This window comes from Grus americana, chromosome 2 (assembly GCF_028858705.1).
Source record: "Grus americana isolate bGruAme1 chromosome 2, bGruAme1.mat, whole genome shotgun sequence".
Classification (NCBI taxonomy): domain Eukaryota; kingdom Metazoa; phylum Chordata; class Aves; order Gruiformes; family Gruidae; genus Grus; species Grus americana.
Window position 1 is genome coordinate 25,397,266 of NC_072853.1, and position 16,610 is coordinate 25,413,875.

Consider the following 16,610-nt stretch of genomic DNA (forward strand, 5'->3'; position numbering starts at 1 on the left):
ACTGTCCCGAAAATACACTTTCTTCTGCTTTTGTGAACACCTTAGCATACAAACACAAGCATCAAAAATGCGAGAAAACAAACTAAGAGTCACAAACTGCCAGAGTTTCTTAATCATGGGCTGCTTCTCCCAGCATCAGAAAAAAAAAAAAATCCTTCTCTGCTTGGCATGCCAACATATTATTTTAAATAAGTAGGAGGGCTGAAAGAAAGTCCCACTTCATCTCCCAAACCCCAAGAGAAAATAAAGGAGTTATTTCCAGAGCGTGTACTCAATGACCATCCAGTGAAGCCTATTCATTTTGGTCAGGCTTCATAACTCCTGCACCATACCTAATGAACACACTGCCTTCTTCTGATGCCTCTTACACTGCCAGCAGGGGAGGATTAAAAATAATTATGGAAAAAGAAAACAAAATAGCCCTAAAAAAATCTTATTGGAACACTTATCCCTTTAATTTCCTTGGTGTTTGTTCATTCTCCCTTGGAAGAAGCTGTCACCTCATGCAAGAGGTCAGCCTTACAGTTTTAGCCTCTACTTGCACCGTAAAGAAAAAAACCCCAATAATTTTTAGAATGGAGCTGTACAGGATCTCTGCTGCATGAGGCAGGACTTGGCGCACCCCAGCTATCCTTTCTGCAAGGGTTCCAGTTAACCAGTCCCCCGGGAAAGCCTGGATGCAACCGTGGCTGTGGTGGCCTACACTGCTTAGTCTTCTGCTCATGGGAGATTTGTGATTGGAGCACCTAGTGCTCCAGACCTTCTAAGAGTAAAAATCATGAGGCACAAAAGCTGTTTGTCAGATATTCATGCTTCTTCACTATTGAGCAGTTCCTCTGCTTCAAAATGCACATCTTCCACCACGGTCTCCACACAGCACAGGCTTCGCCTCAGTTAGGTGCGACTGAGAAAAGATAAAAGGGTAAGCTAGGTGTTTTGAAATAACCAGGCAGCTGCAAGCCACGAAATATGGAGTTCGTGCTCTACCAATACCTTAACTCTCACCCCGTTTCTTTGCCCTGACGGGAGTATCAGCACTGCTCAGAGCGTACTCTCAACTCTGGAAACATTTCACGTCATTGACCACAAATGAAGTGACACAGACATGCTTTTCCATAAGCTGGAGAAGGCTCTGTGGCCAGGGAAAGGGGAGGTTTCCAGCTGCACTGGCAGCCCGGTGGAACAGGAGGGCTGCGTGGAGGGAGGTTGTGGCGGGGACGGAGCCTCTTGCAAACCCTGCAGCTGGGACCGCTGCTGGGACCTTCCCTCCTGCTGCCGCTCCACCTGCCTCAGGCTTTTACAGCCAGCTCTTAAAATACACTCAGTGAAACTCCTGCTGCATTTTATCAGACCTGTGTGAGTCAAGTTTAATCCAGATGATTTTCTCAGAGTCCTTTCACTCCTTGTTCATGCCTTTCCTAACCAGAAAGGGGATGTGGCAGTCAGCACGTAACAGCTAAAGCTATACTTTCCGTACAGCGAGGCTCAGCGATTAGAATATTACTCTTGCCTTTCCCCCTTGCAATTTTTAAGTCTCTCATGCCTGCTGTCTTTACAGATTCAGGCTTCCCAGTTCAACCTCCCTTTTCCTGACGCCGCTGTTGCAGCAGACCCTTCTGCAGAGACCTGGGCAAAGGTCCCTCTGCCCTGAAGGGAACCACGGCTTACAGCCCTCTGCCTGCTCCAGGAGCAAGCCCCTGGCAATCCAAAAAACTATGCCCATGATTAGTTTTCTTTGAAGAGGAGCCTATTAAGAAAAGGCTTTGTACCAGAGGACAATTCCTAAAACTTTAGTCACAGTCTTACAATAAAGCCCAGGACTAGTAATTTCTCATGGTCTTCATTTATCTTATTACTTCACGTAAACCTCTTCCCCACACATGCTTGCCCTTCATCACCGGAAACAAACGGCACCTTTTTTCTGTGGCTAAGACACCCAAATAAAATAAAATCCACTGGTATTATTAGAAGGGAGGTATAAATAGAGCTCAGAGAGGACTCTCATAGCCTGCTCCTCAAACACGCTTCTCCTGAGCAACACATCAAGGCTATTTCAAGTAGCACCTCCCATTTTTCACTCCTGAGCATCTCAAAGTGTGTCAGCTTAAGCACCCAAAGAAAGAAATGGTTACTTAAGGGCAAGTGTAAATACCTTGGAAGAGGTGGGAGGGAAGACAGGGTTGTGTTAACAGGTTGCTCACCATGCAGGCTATGGAGAACCGAGCATCCAGTCAACAGCTGCTGAGCCACAGATAATCCCCCTGGGCGTGCTGGAGCCCACCCTTCCTCTTCCCCCCGTGCCACGCTCAGCACCTACTGCGGGTGCACAAGCACCCCAGGGAGAAACCGCTCCCCTTCCCGACCCACCTGCCTTGAAAATGTCCATTGGTGCAAGCATACGCCTGTGCTCTCGGAGTAGAAATATTCCAACATTTTCCCCTCTGGTATCCATGGAAAGAGATTAGCTCTCCAATATTTCATTAGCCAACAGCGCTAAGTATTCCACCAACTTGTGGAAAGAGTGCAGGCACTGAGGTTAATGTATTTGGTAAGGCTCTGTGGAAGGGTTTGGGATATTTTGTTTCAGTATAGCATAAGGAAAGCAGCTGTCACCTTGATTACAGCGCCCTCAGTAACCTGACACTGCTCCAACTCATCCGAACTTCAGCTGGGTCCCCCTCCACTCCAGCGAGCACAGTTATTGATCACTTAAACAGTCAAATGGTGATTTGCACAAAAATAAGTTTTGAAGTGATGCTGTAGGTCAGAGGAGGAGCACGGGCTTCATCAGCACCTTGCACCCACCATTCCCATCCCACCCCAGGCCAAGAGGCAAATACAACAGCTTCCAAGAAAACCTGAAGAGCAAGAGAGAAATGCCAAGCTGCAACGTTTGGCTCCACGCACTCACTTTCCAAAAACCAAAGGGGATGAGGGATGCGGTGCTCAAATCATCCACGTCTGCTTAAACACTTGGTTCGCGTGCTCCTATGCTGTCAGACACAGCTGAGTCAAAGATGGAGTCAGTATCCCTGATACAGGGACTCTTTTCCACTCCAGACCAGTCATCTCCAGGTTTTTCCTTGAATTATGGTCTGGCCAAGACGTGCCAGCAGTCCAGCATCCCCTCACCGCCAAGAGTTCTGCCAGTACCTCGGTCACTCCCAACCGCCCCCTCCCCGCTCCCCCCTTTTCACTGCCGCGAGCCGAGCGAGCAGAAGGATTCCTGAGGGTGGGCAAAGGACCAGAGCAGGCTCAGTTTTTCATCTACCTTTTCTTCTGCTCTTGGATCTTGTACTTGCAACATGAGACTGAAGAGCGGTGCCAATGCTAACAGTTACCTGGCTTGCCTGACAGCATGAAAGCAGCAGGGAGGGGGAAAAAAAAAATCAGTCTAATGAGGTTGGAAGCACAAGAGATTGCAGAGAAAAAGAGCAAATAAAGAACTTAAGATACAAATTACAATTAAGCACACTGTAGTTACCCTGTACTGCACAGTATTGCTCAGAAATACCATTAGCACAAGTCAAAAAACCCACACTGAACAAAAAGTGACATTTCTGGTAAGAAACCGGTAGTCTTACACCACCACTGCGGTGATAATGGCACGAGAAAATGTACAAGTGACAGGTTAGACAGAATTTAAAAGCCCTCCGTTCAGGTCGCTTTGTTTGTTTTTATCGTCTGATAAAAACAGCCTACACCTACACAGGCAACACCACGGAGCACTACCCATCGCTGCAGTACGCTCTTTCGTACCACTGCTGAAAAACAGACTCCTTTATTCCCCGTTTTCTTTTTAAGACAAAAGTCCATTAATCGTTACATCTGCTTTGATCTATCCAAAGGAAAGTCAAAGCACTTACGCTATCTGCTTTAACTGATAAATTTACATAGCTCTGTGGACAATGTTTTATAATTTAATGATTTATTTCCCTGGAAAAGAAAGCGGATTTTTATTTATAAGCTGCTTCACATTTTTGAGATGTTCACTGAAATAGCAGTTCAGTGTAACACAAAGTCTTTACTCATACACTCAGAGCCAGCGCTGCACTTCAGGCTTTGCAATTAGTCACAAAGGACCCCAGCAAATAAAAAAAAAAAAATCTTAAAGAAAGCTAATTGACAACTGCAAAGCACAAGAGAAGGGCCCGCCTCTGCTTAATTGAAGGTCATTTCTGTTAAGCTGCATGCTATATTTACCACCTGGCTTGTAATGGCTGCTTTTATTCAAATACGCTGCAGTAAAATATATGCACGTGTAGGGGATGAAGACTTTATCATTGAAACCTTCTGCAAGAAATTAGGGGAATGAGGAAGGCTCGCACACTTCGGCAGCAAAATTAGGTCAGGACGCCTTTGAACGGCTCCATCTGAAGGCTGTGCCAGACTTCAGATCAAATACTTTTTAGTGCATTAGACCCAACAGCTTAAGAGATGAACTTCTATACTGCTGATAATTATTACTAGTACTGTGCACTGCTGCCTCCCTCTCCACCTGTGGATAATTATAAATAGCCCACATTTTCCAGTCCCTGACACATAATAGCACTTCCAAAACCCATCCTTTATAACCATGGGTCACACATTTCAAATATGACAACCCCGTAACTCCACACACATTGGGAAATTATGACTTGCCTCACACATACTCTTGACTAAACACTCCCTGAATGTACATGTATGGCTAAATGACCTTAGCATCACGGTAATTAATGATGCGGAGCTGGAAAGTGCCAAGCTGGCAATTCAAATGCAAACCTGTCTCTGCCCTCCGGTGCCTACGTACAGCCCTGATCCGTGCAGCCAGGGAGCATCACTGCCACCGGCTCCGTCACCTCCTGCCCTGCTGCAGCACGGTCGGCCCCGGGGCTGATGCTCCTCCACGCCAGCTCCTGCTCTTAATGGGCTTCAGGGCTATCCCCAGTTAAAGCACACTCCAGTAGTCAAGCTGGGAAGGCAAAGGCCAAAGAACTGTCCCCAGACATATAAAGTAGTTAATTAAGCAGATATATTAAGCAGACCTCTTTCCCACCAAGCCTGATAGCTCACACCTCGAGGAATGGGCAATAGAGCCCCACCAGCCCCCACATCCAGTCAAGTTTGTGTAAAATTTCATTAATAAATTAATCTGTAAATTAACTACAACAATGCTAAAACCCCAAAACTGAATACTTCAAGGAGTAAAAAGGGGTTATACAGCCAAAAGAGTAACTCTGGGGTCAAATCCACCTTTTGTGGAGCTTAACAGCATAACAAAACTGGCGGTAAGAAAATGGAGGCATTCAGAATTTTAAGTCTTTAAAAACTCAGACTTTTCCTTTTTTTTTTAAGCTCTTAAAATTCACAGCTGAGTTCACTCTAGCAAATTTGGCTGTTGGGAGGCTTGTTAAGATACACAGAAACATCCACCTCCAGTTTCCTACCGCTCCTTGTTTTGCTCTCCTGTTAGGTGACACTACTAATTGTACAGCTGCTACAGCTCGCTGCCGGAGACTGCTCTAAGGAGGCTTTCCAATTAAGTTAGCTGAATTAAATAACGAGAGAGAGAGACAGATAGAAAGAGAGAGAGAGATATTAGCTTTTTCTGTGCATCTCTAGGAAGCCACAGAGAAATCCCCAAAACCACTCTTGCTAATCCTCCCTTAGGATCCCTTCACAAACACAGAAATGCCATGTGAGCTACTCTACTACACGGGAACTGTGCCAGCTCTGACTTTCCGTACAGCCACAGTCTTCATGACAAGGGATCCTACCTACTTTTTTTGAGGCTGACAGCATCTGCCAGAAGAAGTTTTCTCCTCAGTCTTCTGCAGGTTCCTCAAGTCAAATACCTCTACACATTTAAACCAGTGGAGATAAGATCCTCAGATGTTAATGTGAAACAGCAAGAGGTAACATGTTGAAGAAGTATCACAGAGACTCCTATCTTCATATTATAGAAGCACCACATTTTTTTCCCAAACTAAGATTTTTTTTCTATCATAACCCAAACCTGCCTAATTCTTACAGGGCAGATAGGGAAAGTCAGATAAACAAAATTGCTACCTTGGTGGCATTACTAAATATTCACAAGCCCAGAAGACTTCTTTAACCCACTGACATGATTCACGGTTCTCAGAAAAAGTATCAGGAAACTGATAAGTTTATCTGGCTTTTGGTATATGACAATTTATGCCACTGGGCAGAAGACCAATTACAGGTGTCCACCAGAAGAGACCTATGTCAAAATGCCAAGTTACCAGCTCTCGGTTAAGTGGAAGAGATATGGTCAAGAAAGCATCATTAGTGAAAGCACAAAGCCCCAAACCAGCCAAGGGTAGAATAAGCTTTTCAGGTTGTGAATCACAGTAAGAACAGGAACAAAAGGAAAGAAAGGTCATTTCCCCTTTTGAATGCCCTACAGTTACAAAACAGACAAGAAGTGGCATTTTCAGGACAGCATTACTACTAAGAGTACCATCTCAAACCATTTTAGACCCAATGCTCTTTCATGAGCAGGAGCTCTGAAGTTCCCTCCAGCCGGTGAGCCCCATCCCAGTGGCAGGGGCACACCTCTGCCTCCCCACCCCAGCAGAAAAGCTATTTATTACTGAGCCTGAGCCTCAGCAAAGGCACAGAGATCCCTTCATGCAGAATATAGCCCTGCTCTTCAACAGAGCATGGCTGCTTGGGCTGAACACCACCAGAGACAAAAGCATTTCCAATAGGCAGCACAACTGGAGACAGCCAGTCAGACTCAACTTCACTCCCCTGTCTCCTCCAGCACCTGGTAAATCTGTTTTTAACAGGTGGCCATGGTACCTACTTTCCTCACCCTCAAACCCTACACAGTCAGGCCATTAAGCAGCAATGAGGTATCCAAACGTGACTCAATAGGTTGGAGATAAGGCTGTTAAACACCCTCATGTCATCTCTTCCCTCTGCATGCCAACAGACACTCTATGCTGCTCCACAGGAAAGACCACAGCTCCTCCCAGAATAGGAGAAACCATCTCATGGTTTGCCATAGGGCTTCCTCACCCACCTCCCACCCACTGCCAAACTCTCCGGAAACTTCTGGAGACCTCTGCCACATTTTCATGCAGCAGATAGATGCATCCACCAAAACGTTTTAGTCAAAAAGGAGGAAAAGGCAAATTCAATTGGCCCTGGCTGCAGCATGGACAGAAAATTTCAGCTGAGCCAGGAGTCCATTCGGGACAACAGCTCTGGTGTGACCTCCCAGCCTGGCCAGGTCAGGTACAGACCTATGCTAACCACTATTCACAGTTTTTCTCTTTAGAACACATTTTTTTCCAATTCATTCACATTTTTCAGTGATGGTCATGCATGTCCCCTTCCAGGGCTCTGAGGGCAGAGGGAAGGCTGTGCTGGAGAATCAAACCAAAAGCACCCATGGGACCTATGGAGGATACAATCGTACGTAGGGAGGAAAACTGTTATGAAATTGCTGTATTAAACCATAAGTAGAGAAACAAGAGGAAAACCATTTGTAAAGACCACCTTCTGTTTAAGACGTTTTTTCCCTAGTAAGGTCAGTCAGAGAAACTGCTCTTCCCATCCTAATTCATGCCAGGAGAACTATTAAGACAATTTTGAGAGCAATTTTGCTCTGTTTACTTAACTGGGAGTCCTCCTCATGTTCCGTTGGGCATTTATTTTCCTGACACTTGAAAGACACACCGCCTTTTGTAAAAGATACACATGCAAAAGTATATAAAATAAAAATACATGTAAAATAGAGATCTATGTAAATTAAAGATCTATATAAAAAACACCCAGTTTCAAAGACCTTCCAAGCTAGAACTGCAACAGCTGCAGAGAGCTCAGTGCTGGATGCTCTGTGGAAGACAGTCTCTACGAACACGTAATTTCAAATGTACTTCAAGAAGTTTTGTTTCATGGCATTTTAGATGGTATGTTCAAAAAAAAAATCATCCTTCACAGATGAGAAATAATCAAAGAGCACATGACTGGAAAATTATAAGCAACTCCACCAAAGACAAGAATTTAGGAGGTACACATGGCACATTAGTAACTTTTCCTATCTACCTCCAGTATCAGTCATCTTTCCTGTTCTACCATGGAGAAAGGGATTTGTGAGTTCCACATGCTACAGATGCTTAAGCCACTAAAGATCCTAAAGCATTAATCTTCTAACATTGTATGCTGCCACAGTAGTTCTTGAGAACTTTTCAGCTTCTTACAGTAAGACTTACGCAAGCCAGTGACTAACTTAAACAAATTTCACACACCCTGTTCATGGAAGCTCCTTCTCCTTGCTGCACACTTCCATCCACTGTGCTTCACTGCCACCAGTGGCAAGCACCGAGTGACCCTGAGCTCCCCACTGGGAGGAGACGTGGTCCCACAGCCAGGACAGGACCTGGATGTCCTACAACCCTCCTTCCACAGAAACCTCAGAATCTTGTTTCTCAGCAACATTATTTTATGCATCCTTGCTGCAGGAATTACATACTATTATTATTTATAGGGCTAAGCCATATCTATTTTTATTTGGGCAATGTCACAAATTTATATTCAACAGAAGCTCGATTTTTGGACGTCCCAGTGATGGTGCATTTCCATTACTTTGAACTAGCTTCACCCTTCTGCTTTGCTTCCCTTGCAGGTTTTCATTTTAAATAATAAGAACACCATCAATGTCACACCTCCGTGCCTGCATATTTGAACGTGGAACAGCACAACACTTGAAAGGGATTTGAAAGGAAAGGCTTTGTGGAGGCTTTCACCAGGTAATCAGTTTAAGTGCCACACTGATTCTGGGATTTCCACATCCAGAGTGAGCATGGATAAACAACCCAGCAGAGGAAGAATGTGTCTCCTGGACATGTCTCCTCTCCACAGCCTGCAAGGTACATCATGTATTCAAACCCATTATCAGCCTTCCCCCTGCAGACCCCAGTCCAAAAACCAAGCAAGACTCAGCTCTTAAAGCCAAAAGAGATCAAGTGCACAGGGCTTGGCTGGTCACAGCTGTGCCCTCCAGCTGCTGTGTCCAGCCAGCTGTTCCTGCAGGTACTGCAGTCACCACAGCTGGAATTAATGCAGCTCAGCCCAGAGAAAGTGGAAAGCTTGCTTCTGTTTGTATAACTAATGGAGGCACATGAGCAGACACACCAGAGGGGATCCTGGGGAAGATAGGAGAGATGGAAAATCTAGTTAGGTTATTCATTCCTGTGGCAGCAAGCACATTACATTTTTTCTTCTCTCTCGAAATATCCTTAGTCTTGAGGCCACACCAGTCATGCACCTAACTGCTCCCCGAGAAGTACTTCACCTCCCAGGCTATATTACTTTAGCAGCACTGTTTCCTACAGCTCTGCGAGACCATTATGGTCACACTTCTGAAATACACTTCAAAAAATAAGGGTAGACCACTTCACACTGATCTGAAAGGTGACAAGTGACCTCCATTAATGTGGAAGCACCTCTAGAGAAAATTATGCTTTAATATGGTTAATCAAGCAGGAACAAAACATGCCTGAAACATAATATTTAAATACAGATAATACATTCTTGTTGTTAATGACAACACTGGTTTCTGAACATTTTGATTCAGTTCCTGCGTATACTATAGGCTGTTTGACCTTCTGCAAGTCCCTTTGTCTCCTTACCATTAATAAGAGTACAAAGTATGTATTTATCTTCATGCTCACAACTCAAACACAGCCAAACAGGTTTTTATTTGAGCTTTCCCAAATCAATTCACCTTTGGAACAAAACAATTTAGCTTAGAAGGGAGATTTCTGAATAAGTTGTTTATATATAAACTAAAAATAGTGATTTCAGATGGAGCGTCCAGCTCAGGCTTTAGTTAAGCACGCCTTATGTGACACACTAATAGCCTATCTACAGACAAGGCCAAGTTCTGCAGATTCATCACCACCCTATTAGTCATTATTTCACTTTAAATGAACCCCCTACTTGAGACGTCAACAAAAATCATTTGTTCAATGCAAAAGTACTTGTTGCAAACGGTTGTTAAACGCTATTTTTTCTCCTACTGCAATCAGTTTCCCAATACTTTTGAGGATTACATGTATTTTGTATTTCTGCCTAAATATCTAGTATGCTTTTGAAAGCATCCCTCAGGGCTGAGCTAATCAAGAAAACAACATACATACAGAGAACTGTCATTATTACAGGGTCAAACACTAATGCAGCCTTTGCTGGAGAGATTGCAAATTATACTTCAATGTGAGCAAGAGAAATCTTGTTCCCAAATCACTGAATAGTGCCATGTAACCTATGAATAAATTACTACTCCTGATAGCAGTTTATTATTGTCTTGTAAACATGAACCGAAGATAACCAAACAACAAGCTGTTCGCAGAACAACCTAAAGTAATTCTCTCATACTTACTACAACACAGAGAGCAAAGCAACTTGAATGTGGACCAAATCGCTTGCTCCTGACTTGTGCATCCTCTCTCAAATGTGGCAGCACAGAGGGCATCTTTATGACTTCCATTCAAGTAGGGTCTTACATGGAGCCTAGACTAAGCTTGCCAGTCTCAAACACAACATTTCTGTTAAAAATCATAGTCAGTCAAATCTATTCAGAAGACAAAAGAGTACTTTTCCGTAACTAGACAAGAGCCCGTTGTTCAGCCGCTGAGCCTTGCTAAAGCCTGTAATTCTTTGCCATAAGGAAAATGTTTAAACTGGTCAATGGCACAAGTCAATTTGGTGAGATAATGTAATTAATAAATGCCATCCATATGCCTCTGCTTGATGTTTTATAAAGACAATTGGCCATGAAAAGCAGGGCAAACGGAGAGCTCTGCAAACAACCGGCTGCTCGGTGGGGAGCTCAGCTGCTGCAGGGAGGAACAAGCTCTTCTCCAGGCTCAGGATTCCCTGCCAAAATACCACGTTCCCACACCGAGGATGGCAGGTAGCTCCCCACCACCCTCTCTGGAGGCATTAGATCATGGCTGTGTGTTTGAAGTGGGGCTTTTCATAACTCACACCTCTGCTAGCCAAGAAATTAGGATCAGACCTCTGCTAGTCAAGAAATCAGGCCTTGATCTGGTCATCCTGAGATTACACTTAAGATTTGGACCACAGAGACTTAGATCCATCACAATTTCAAACAAACCCAAGGCTTATGGCTCATCCTCCAAAGTCCACCATCTTTATCCCATTAGCTGCAGCAATTGCCTCAAACCTACCACAGAGGTATCATCTGCTCAAAAACCACAATCCCAGTACCTGACTTCAAACCTCGAGATATTTGTCCCAACTTGTTCCTGAAGACGAGGCTCTCACCTATTTCCTCGATAAGGATCTAGAAAAAAATGCAGAGAAAACATCTCTGCACTTTAGGCCTGAATATTAAGTCAGTTCCAATGCAGACCTTGGGGCTAAGACATTAAAAAGAGAAACTGCTTCAGTGTTTGATCTCAGGTCAAGAATCATCTGTTCTTTAATTTTTAAAAGATAAGCTAACCAGGGAGGGAAACCTATTCCCAGAAAGTGGCTCCTGAGAACATCCAGATAAGGGGCGGCTTCACTGCAGCACCAGAATCATAGTACCCAAGACTGGTGGCAAAACCCAGAGCTCCCCCAAATTTCCAGTGCAAGGCAGTGCAGGCAGCTGTTGGACGGGAGCACCCAGATGTTCAGCCACAGCAAGGGAAGCAGCCACGGCAGATGCTGCTGGCTGATTACAGGCACTGCCAAGCCACAAAAAGCAATGGATGGATACTTATTAATTCTACACTGAGAAGGAAAAGCTCACGTGAGTTGGGAAAGGGTGGAAATAAATCAAGACTAAAAAATTTCCTACCTTTCTTTGGAACTTACTTGGCAATGCAGATTTAACGTGCTTAGGGGAGATATGCACAGCATATAAATCTGAAACGCCACCTATCTCTTCAGCCCTTCTTCTCTCTTCTCCTCTAATTACTATCTCCAAAGTCGAGCTGCATTTTTTAAAAAAGCAACATTCTTCCTCTCTAACACACTATGAATTTTCCAAATTCCAAAAGCAAAGTAACCATTAGAACCAAATGCAGGAAAATGATAGCATTGTGCTTCCAAAATACTAAGTATTTCTCAAAAATATACCAAATATTATCTTTGTATCATCTTTCAATAACTACATTTACGCCAACAAATCAGTGCTCAGACGCTGACAGAAGAAACAGAAAGACCACCCAGTTGATGCTGAAGCCCCAGTGCTCTATTTTACTGAAAGCCTAAAAACCAACCCCACACATGCACTGCTGATGTGAAGCAAAGTCTCCAGACTCCAGAAACTTCACTGAGGAAGAGGAGAGTCACGAATAACCTCCTGTTAGGAGAGCAGCACTATAATGCTGTGGTGCGCAGCACAACCTGCTAGCCAGCAACATTTCCCAACGCACGCTTGGGCTTGCAGAGAGGATCGCACGAGCTCTGGAAAACCATTCATCCCACTGCTGTGAACCAGGATGAAATGGAAAGGTTTATCAGCCTCTTCCGAGTGGGAGCTGACAAGTACAGCTGGATACTTGGCACTGCTCTCTGGTGCTATTAAAATCAGCAAGAGCTGACTTCTGCTATCATCAGGACCGGACCCAACCTTTTAAGAGGCACATCAGGCCTCTCACTTACAGAGTTTGCCTTTTCTTTCCAGAGGTTTTATGTCACTCTCTTTCCCTTTCCTAAAAACAAACCAGGAAACCTTGAAGGTACCTAAAAAGCACATTATTTTGCCATTCAGCCAAGCCTGGGTGAACCTCCCCGTGTCCTTCCAGGCCTGCCAGGGTTATCGGACCCCACTCTAATCTGGCATCTCACGGCGCACTGTGCTGATGGCAGCAAACCACCCCGCAAAGCCCTGGCTGCGATCCACCAGCTTTGATGTGGGCAACGCTTGCCACCGCGTGCAGGTTGGCATGAACAGGTTGGGCTCCCCCTCACCCTCTGTGTCCCTGCCATGTCCCCAAATGGCTGCTCCCCCCGGGGACATGGCACGGCGCACCGGAGCACATCTGCGGCGTGACAGCCCATGTCAGGGCACACAAAGCATGCACCCAGCACGGAGAAACCACTCCCAGTTTCAGTGGCAGGTCTCATTTCCAGTACATTTTTAACGTGGCTCTGACACCTACTTGGCCCGTCCCAATAAAGGGGTTTGTTGGTTACATGAAGCAAACACAGGGAACTCACTGCTTTAGGAAACAAAAATCTCCTGCTGTCTTCCCCTCCCCTGCTCAAAAAACTCTTGGATAATTTACTTCATCAGAAACGAGATTTTTACCTTACAGCTTTGCCTAGATAATAATAATAAATAGCAGAATCAAACAAAGGGGAAGAAATTTAGAACTAAAACCACTTGACAGTGAGCCAGCAGGTTTTTTTAAGCATCCATAAAAAATTCGTCTTACGACCAGGACAGCCTTCTGCAGAGACGACAGATTTGGCATCTATCTTTTCCCAGAGACCAGTCTACAAAATCCTACCTTAAGGGACCATGTAGCTGCTCCCAGACATAGTAAAAGAAAAAGGAAGGGGGGGAAGGGGAGAGAAAAGGGGGAAAAAACCCACTCTCCCTTTACTTTTCCAATCTCTCCACAACTTTCTGGCAGCAGCAAGGGTGCTGCACAAGGGCCAGGCAGGCTCCCCCTGCCTCGCTCCCCCACTGCCCCCCGAACTGCGCTGCCCCGGTACGCCCCAACAACCCGCCTCACGCTGCTGCAGCGCGTTCATCCTAAGGCAAAAAAACATAAAACTTAATACTTTACTAATTACTGTGGCAGTTTAATAGTTGCTACACCATCAGAGAACTTTGTAATAACAGCATTTCTATAAAATTAAAGTATATTGTACCTCATTAGCCAAGGGTGTTTCTGCAGTGCAGTTATACTTAGCGGAAACAGGAGTTGGTGTTCTACACAACCCTTTTTTAATTAGTCCTTAAGAAAAGTGTTTTGCAATTGTATCCTTAGAAATCCCTCATGATGAGCCAGATTTCACTAAGGCTGTGACTGGGCTAATTTATACAACAGCTAGACAACTTCAAAAGTTAACCCAAGCTAGTGACGTTATTTAGTTCAGTGGAGCAGTTCATTTTAATTGGATTAAATTGTCATGTTTTTTTTAATTTCATACTGAAACCTCAATTTATTATTTCCTAATATTTGCCCAAACACTGCAACCGTGTCATTTGCATACCCCCTTCCCTCAAGACAATCTCAGATCCACTGATGGAAAACACTGAAACCCTCTGGCCGGCCTTCACCAGCTCCGTGCTGGAGAAGTGGCTTTTCCAGAGGTACAAATCCCGGCAACCGAGTTAATTGCATTAAGCAGAAGTCCCTGGTTAGCAAATACACTTGTGGCTCGAAAAAAGCGTAAACAGCAGCATTATCCCAAGCATCTCGCAGCAAGACCGCAGGGGAAGGGCCGGTGGGGCCAGCGGCAGGCTCAGGCTCCGCGCAGCCGGCACTGAGCAGCGGCGGCTCCGCGGCCGGGGCGGGCGGCTGGCCGGGAGGCGCGCAGCGCTGCGCATCCGCGCAAGGAGAGGCGCAGCAGCGCAGCGTATCCGAAGGTTTCAAGGGGTCCTGAGCCGCGCACCCAAGGTTAGTTACAGCTTTCTTTGCTCTGTTCAGAAACCGGCCGGGCTGGGTTGATTTTGCAAGGAGACGCTCCCGCCTCACCGCCCGCGGAGCCGGGGGCAGGCGGCGTTTTCCTCGGGCGCCGGCTCGGACACGGTGCTGCCCGGCGGCTCCCAGCTGGGCCGGGATGGGTACAGAGCCCCGCGGGACGCAGCGCTCCGAGGGCTCCCGGGCCCAACTCCGCGCCTCCGCCGCCCCTCGGCCGCCGGGCAGCCCCCTACCCGGGGCGGCAGGGAAAGAGGCACCGGGGGGGGACTCCGGGGCCGGCAGGCGGCTGGGTCGTCGCGGCAAACTTCGGATGGAGCTCGCTGGAGGGCGGCAGGGTGATCCGCTCGGCTGTGTGGGATTTTGGGGAGGTCTCATTTCTTTTTTTGAGGGCGTCCTGCTGTTTGCAGAGCGCTCAGCTATCAATAGGTGCCCCCGCGAACCAGCCCGGTGCCCCGGCGGGCAGCGACACCGCGGGGCAGGGTCGGCGCTGCGCGCCCCACGCTCGGCAGACCGACCCGAGGCGGCCGCCCCCGTCCCGTCCCGTCCCGCCGAGCCCCGCGGGGCTGCCGCTCCCCCCCTGCCCTCCGCCTGCCCCGGTACTCACCGGCTGCCCGGAGGCGCAGGCCACGAAGCTGACGGTGAGCGCTAGCCACACGCCCCGCATTATTCCCGCGGAGCCGGCGCGGCGGCGGCTGCCGCCTGGGGCCGGGCACAAAGGAGAAACCGGGGGGCGGCGGCGCTCGGCAGCGCCCGGGGGGGCGCGGGGTAGGGCCGCGGGCGCCCTCCGGACCGCCACGCTTCTTCCGCTCCTCTCCGCGCTCCGCTCCGCCGCTGCCCGGCGGGCCCGATGCTGCGCGGCGCTGAGGCGCCCGGGCTGCAGGTTACGCGCTGCCGGCTTCGCCGCCCTCCCTCCGCCCCGAGTGCGCGGCGGCGGCGGCGCGGCTCCCAGTTAAACCCCGCAGAAATTCCTGCAGGATTACAACACAGATTGGCAGCTCCCCCAGCCAGTGGAAGGAGGCGGCGCGCCGCCGGCGGCGGCTCTCGCCCCTCGCAAATTCAAGCAACTTTCACACACCCCCCCCACCTCCTCCTCCGCCCCGATCTCCCCTCTCTCGTTCTCCCCCCCCAGTGGAAAACATGAGCAGCGCCGCGGGCCGACCGAGCGAGGGCTGGCCCGGTATAAATGCCGGGACGTGGAAAGGCTCCCTCTTTTCAAGGGAAATCTGGCCGCTGCCGTGTGTTTTTAGCGCTCTGCCGCCGGATTTCGCATCGCTGCTCCGCGGCACCCTCCCGAGTTAGCCTGGGTGGCAGCATCAAGTGTCGGAAAAAAACAGGACTGCGGGGAGTTAAAATCACGGGGAAGGGGGATATCCCAAAATGCCAGCCCGTTTTGGATCCCCACTTGGCTTTCTGCCCCGCAGTTCAATTTTTCGCACTTTCCTCCCTCAAGCAGAAGACTAGAAACTTGTAGGGGTGAGGGGGTGGCAGGCAAGAGAGGGCTGTGATTTGCACCCAGTTACATGGATCCAGCAGCTATATCTTCAAAATAAATATTGCAAGAATTGACAGCCCCAAGAATGTGTGCTCCAGAAGCCAAAACAAGAAGTCTTGCTATGACTAGTCCATGGTATTTCTCAACTGGGGAAAATGGTGGTATTGCAGTGCCCGATACACTTGCATATGCCAGTATGTTTCCACCACTGAACGTGTCCATATATTACATCAGTCATTGGACACGGGAAAGCAAAATATATGTCTGGCTTGCAAACTACCATTTGTGATTTAATTCAGAAGGCTGCAGGCAGCGTTTTATAGCCTGAGTCAAATGGTCACAAGGACCATGATGGTCTCTTTTGTTTTAGCGAAACCTATCCCTCTTAGAGGACCCCAGCCCCGGAGGGGACAAGAAGAGCCCAGCGAGATTTCCCAGGCAGATGTTTTTTCCAGGCAGATGTTCTTCCATGCCCTTCACCTTGCTTGCCCCGTGCT

The 16,610-nt window shown here is 47.3% G+C and overlaps 1 protein-coding gene across 1 annotated transcript in view; it reads right to left on the reverse strand.

Annotated features, from left to right (window-relative positions):
• SDC2 (syndecan 2) overlaps window positions 1-15,698 on the reverse strand; it is a 62,069-nt gene extending 46,371 nt beyond the window's left edge. The window contains exon 1 of the mRNA XM_054814408.1: window positions 15,226-15,698. Coding sequence (XP_054670383.1) covers window positions 15,226-15,285 — 60 coding nt within the window. The 5' untranslated portion in view covers window positions 15,286-15,698. The remainder of the gene's footprint in view (window positions 1-15,225) is intronic.
• Between the last annotated feature and the right edge of the window lie 912 nt (window positions 15,699-16,610).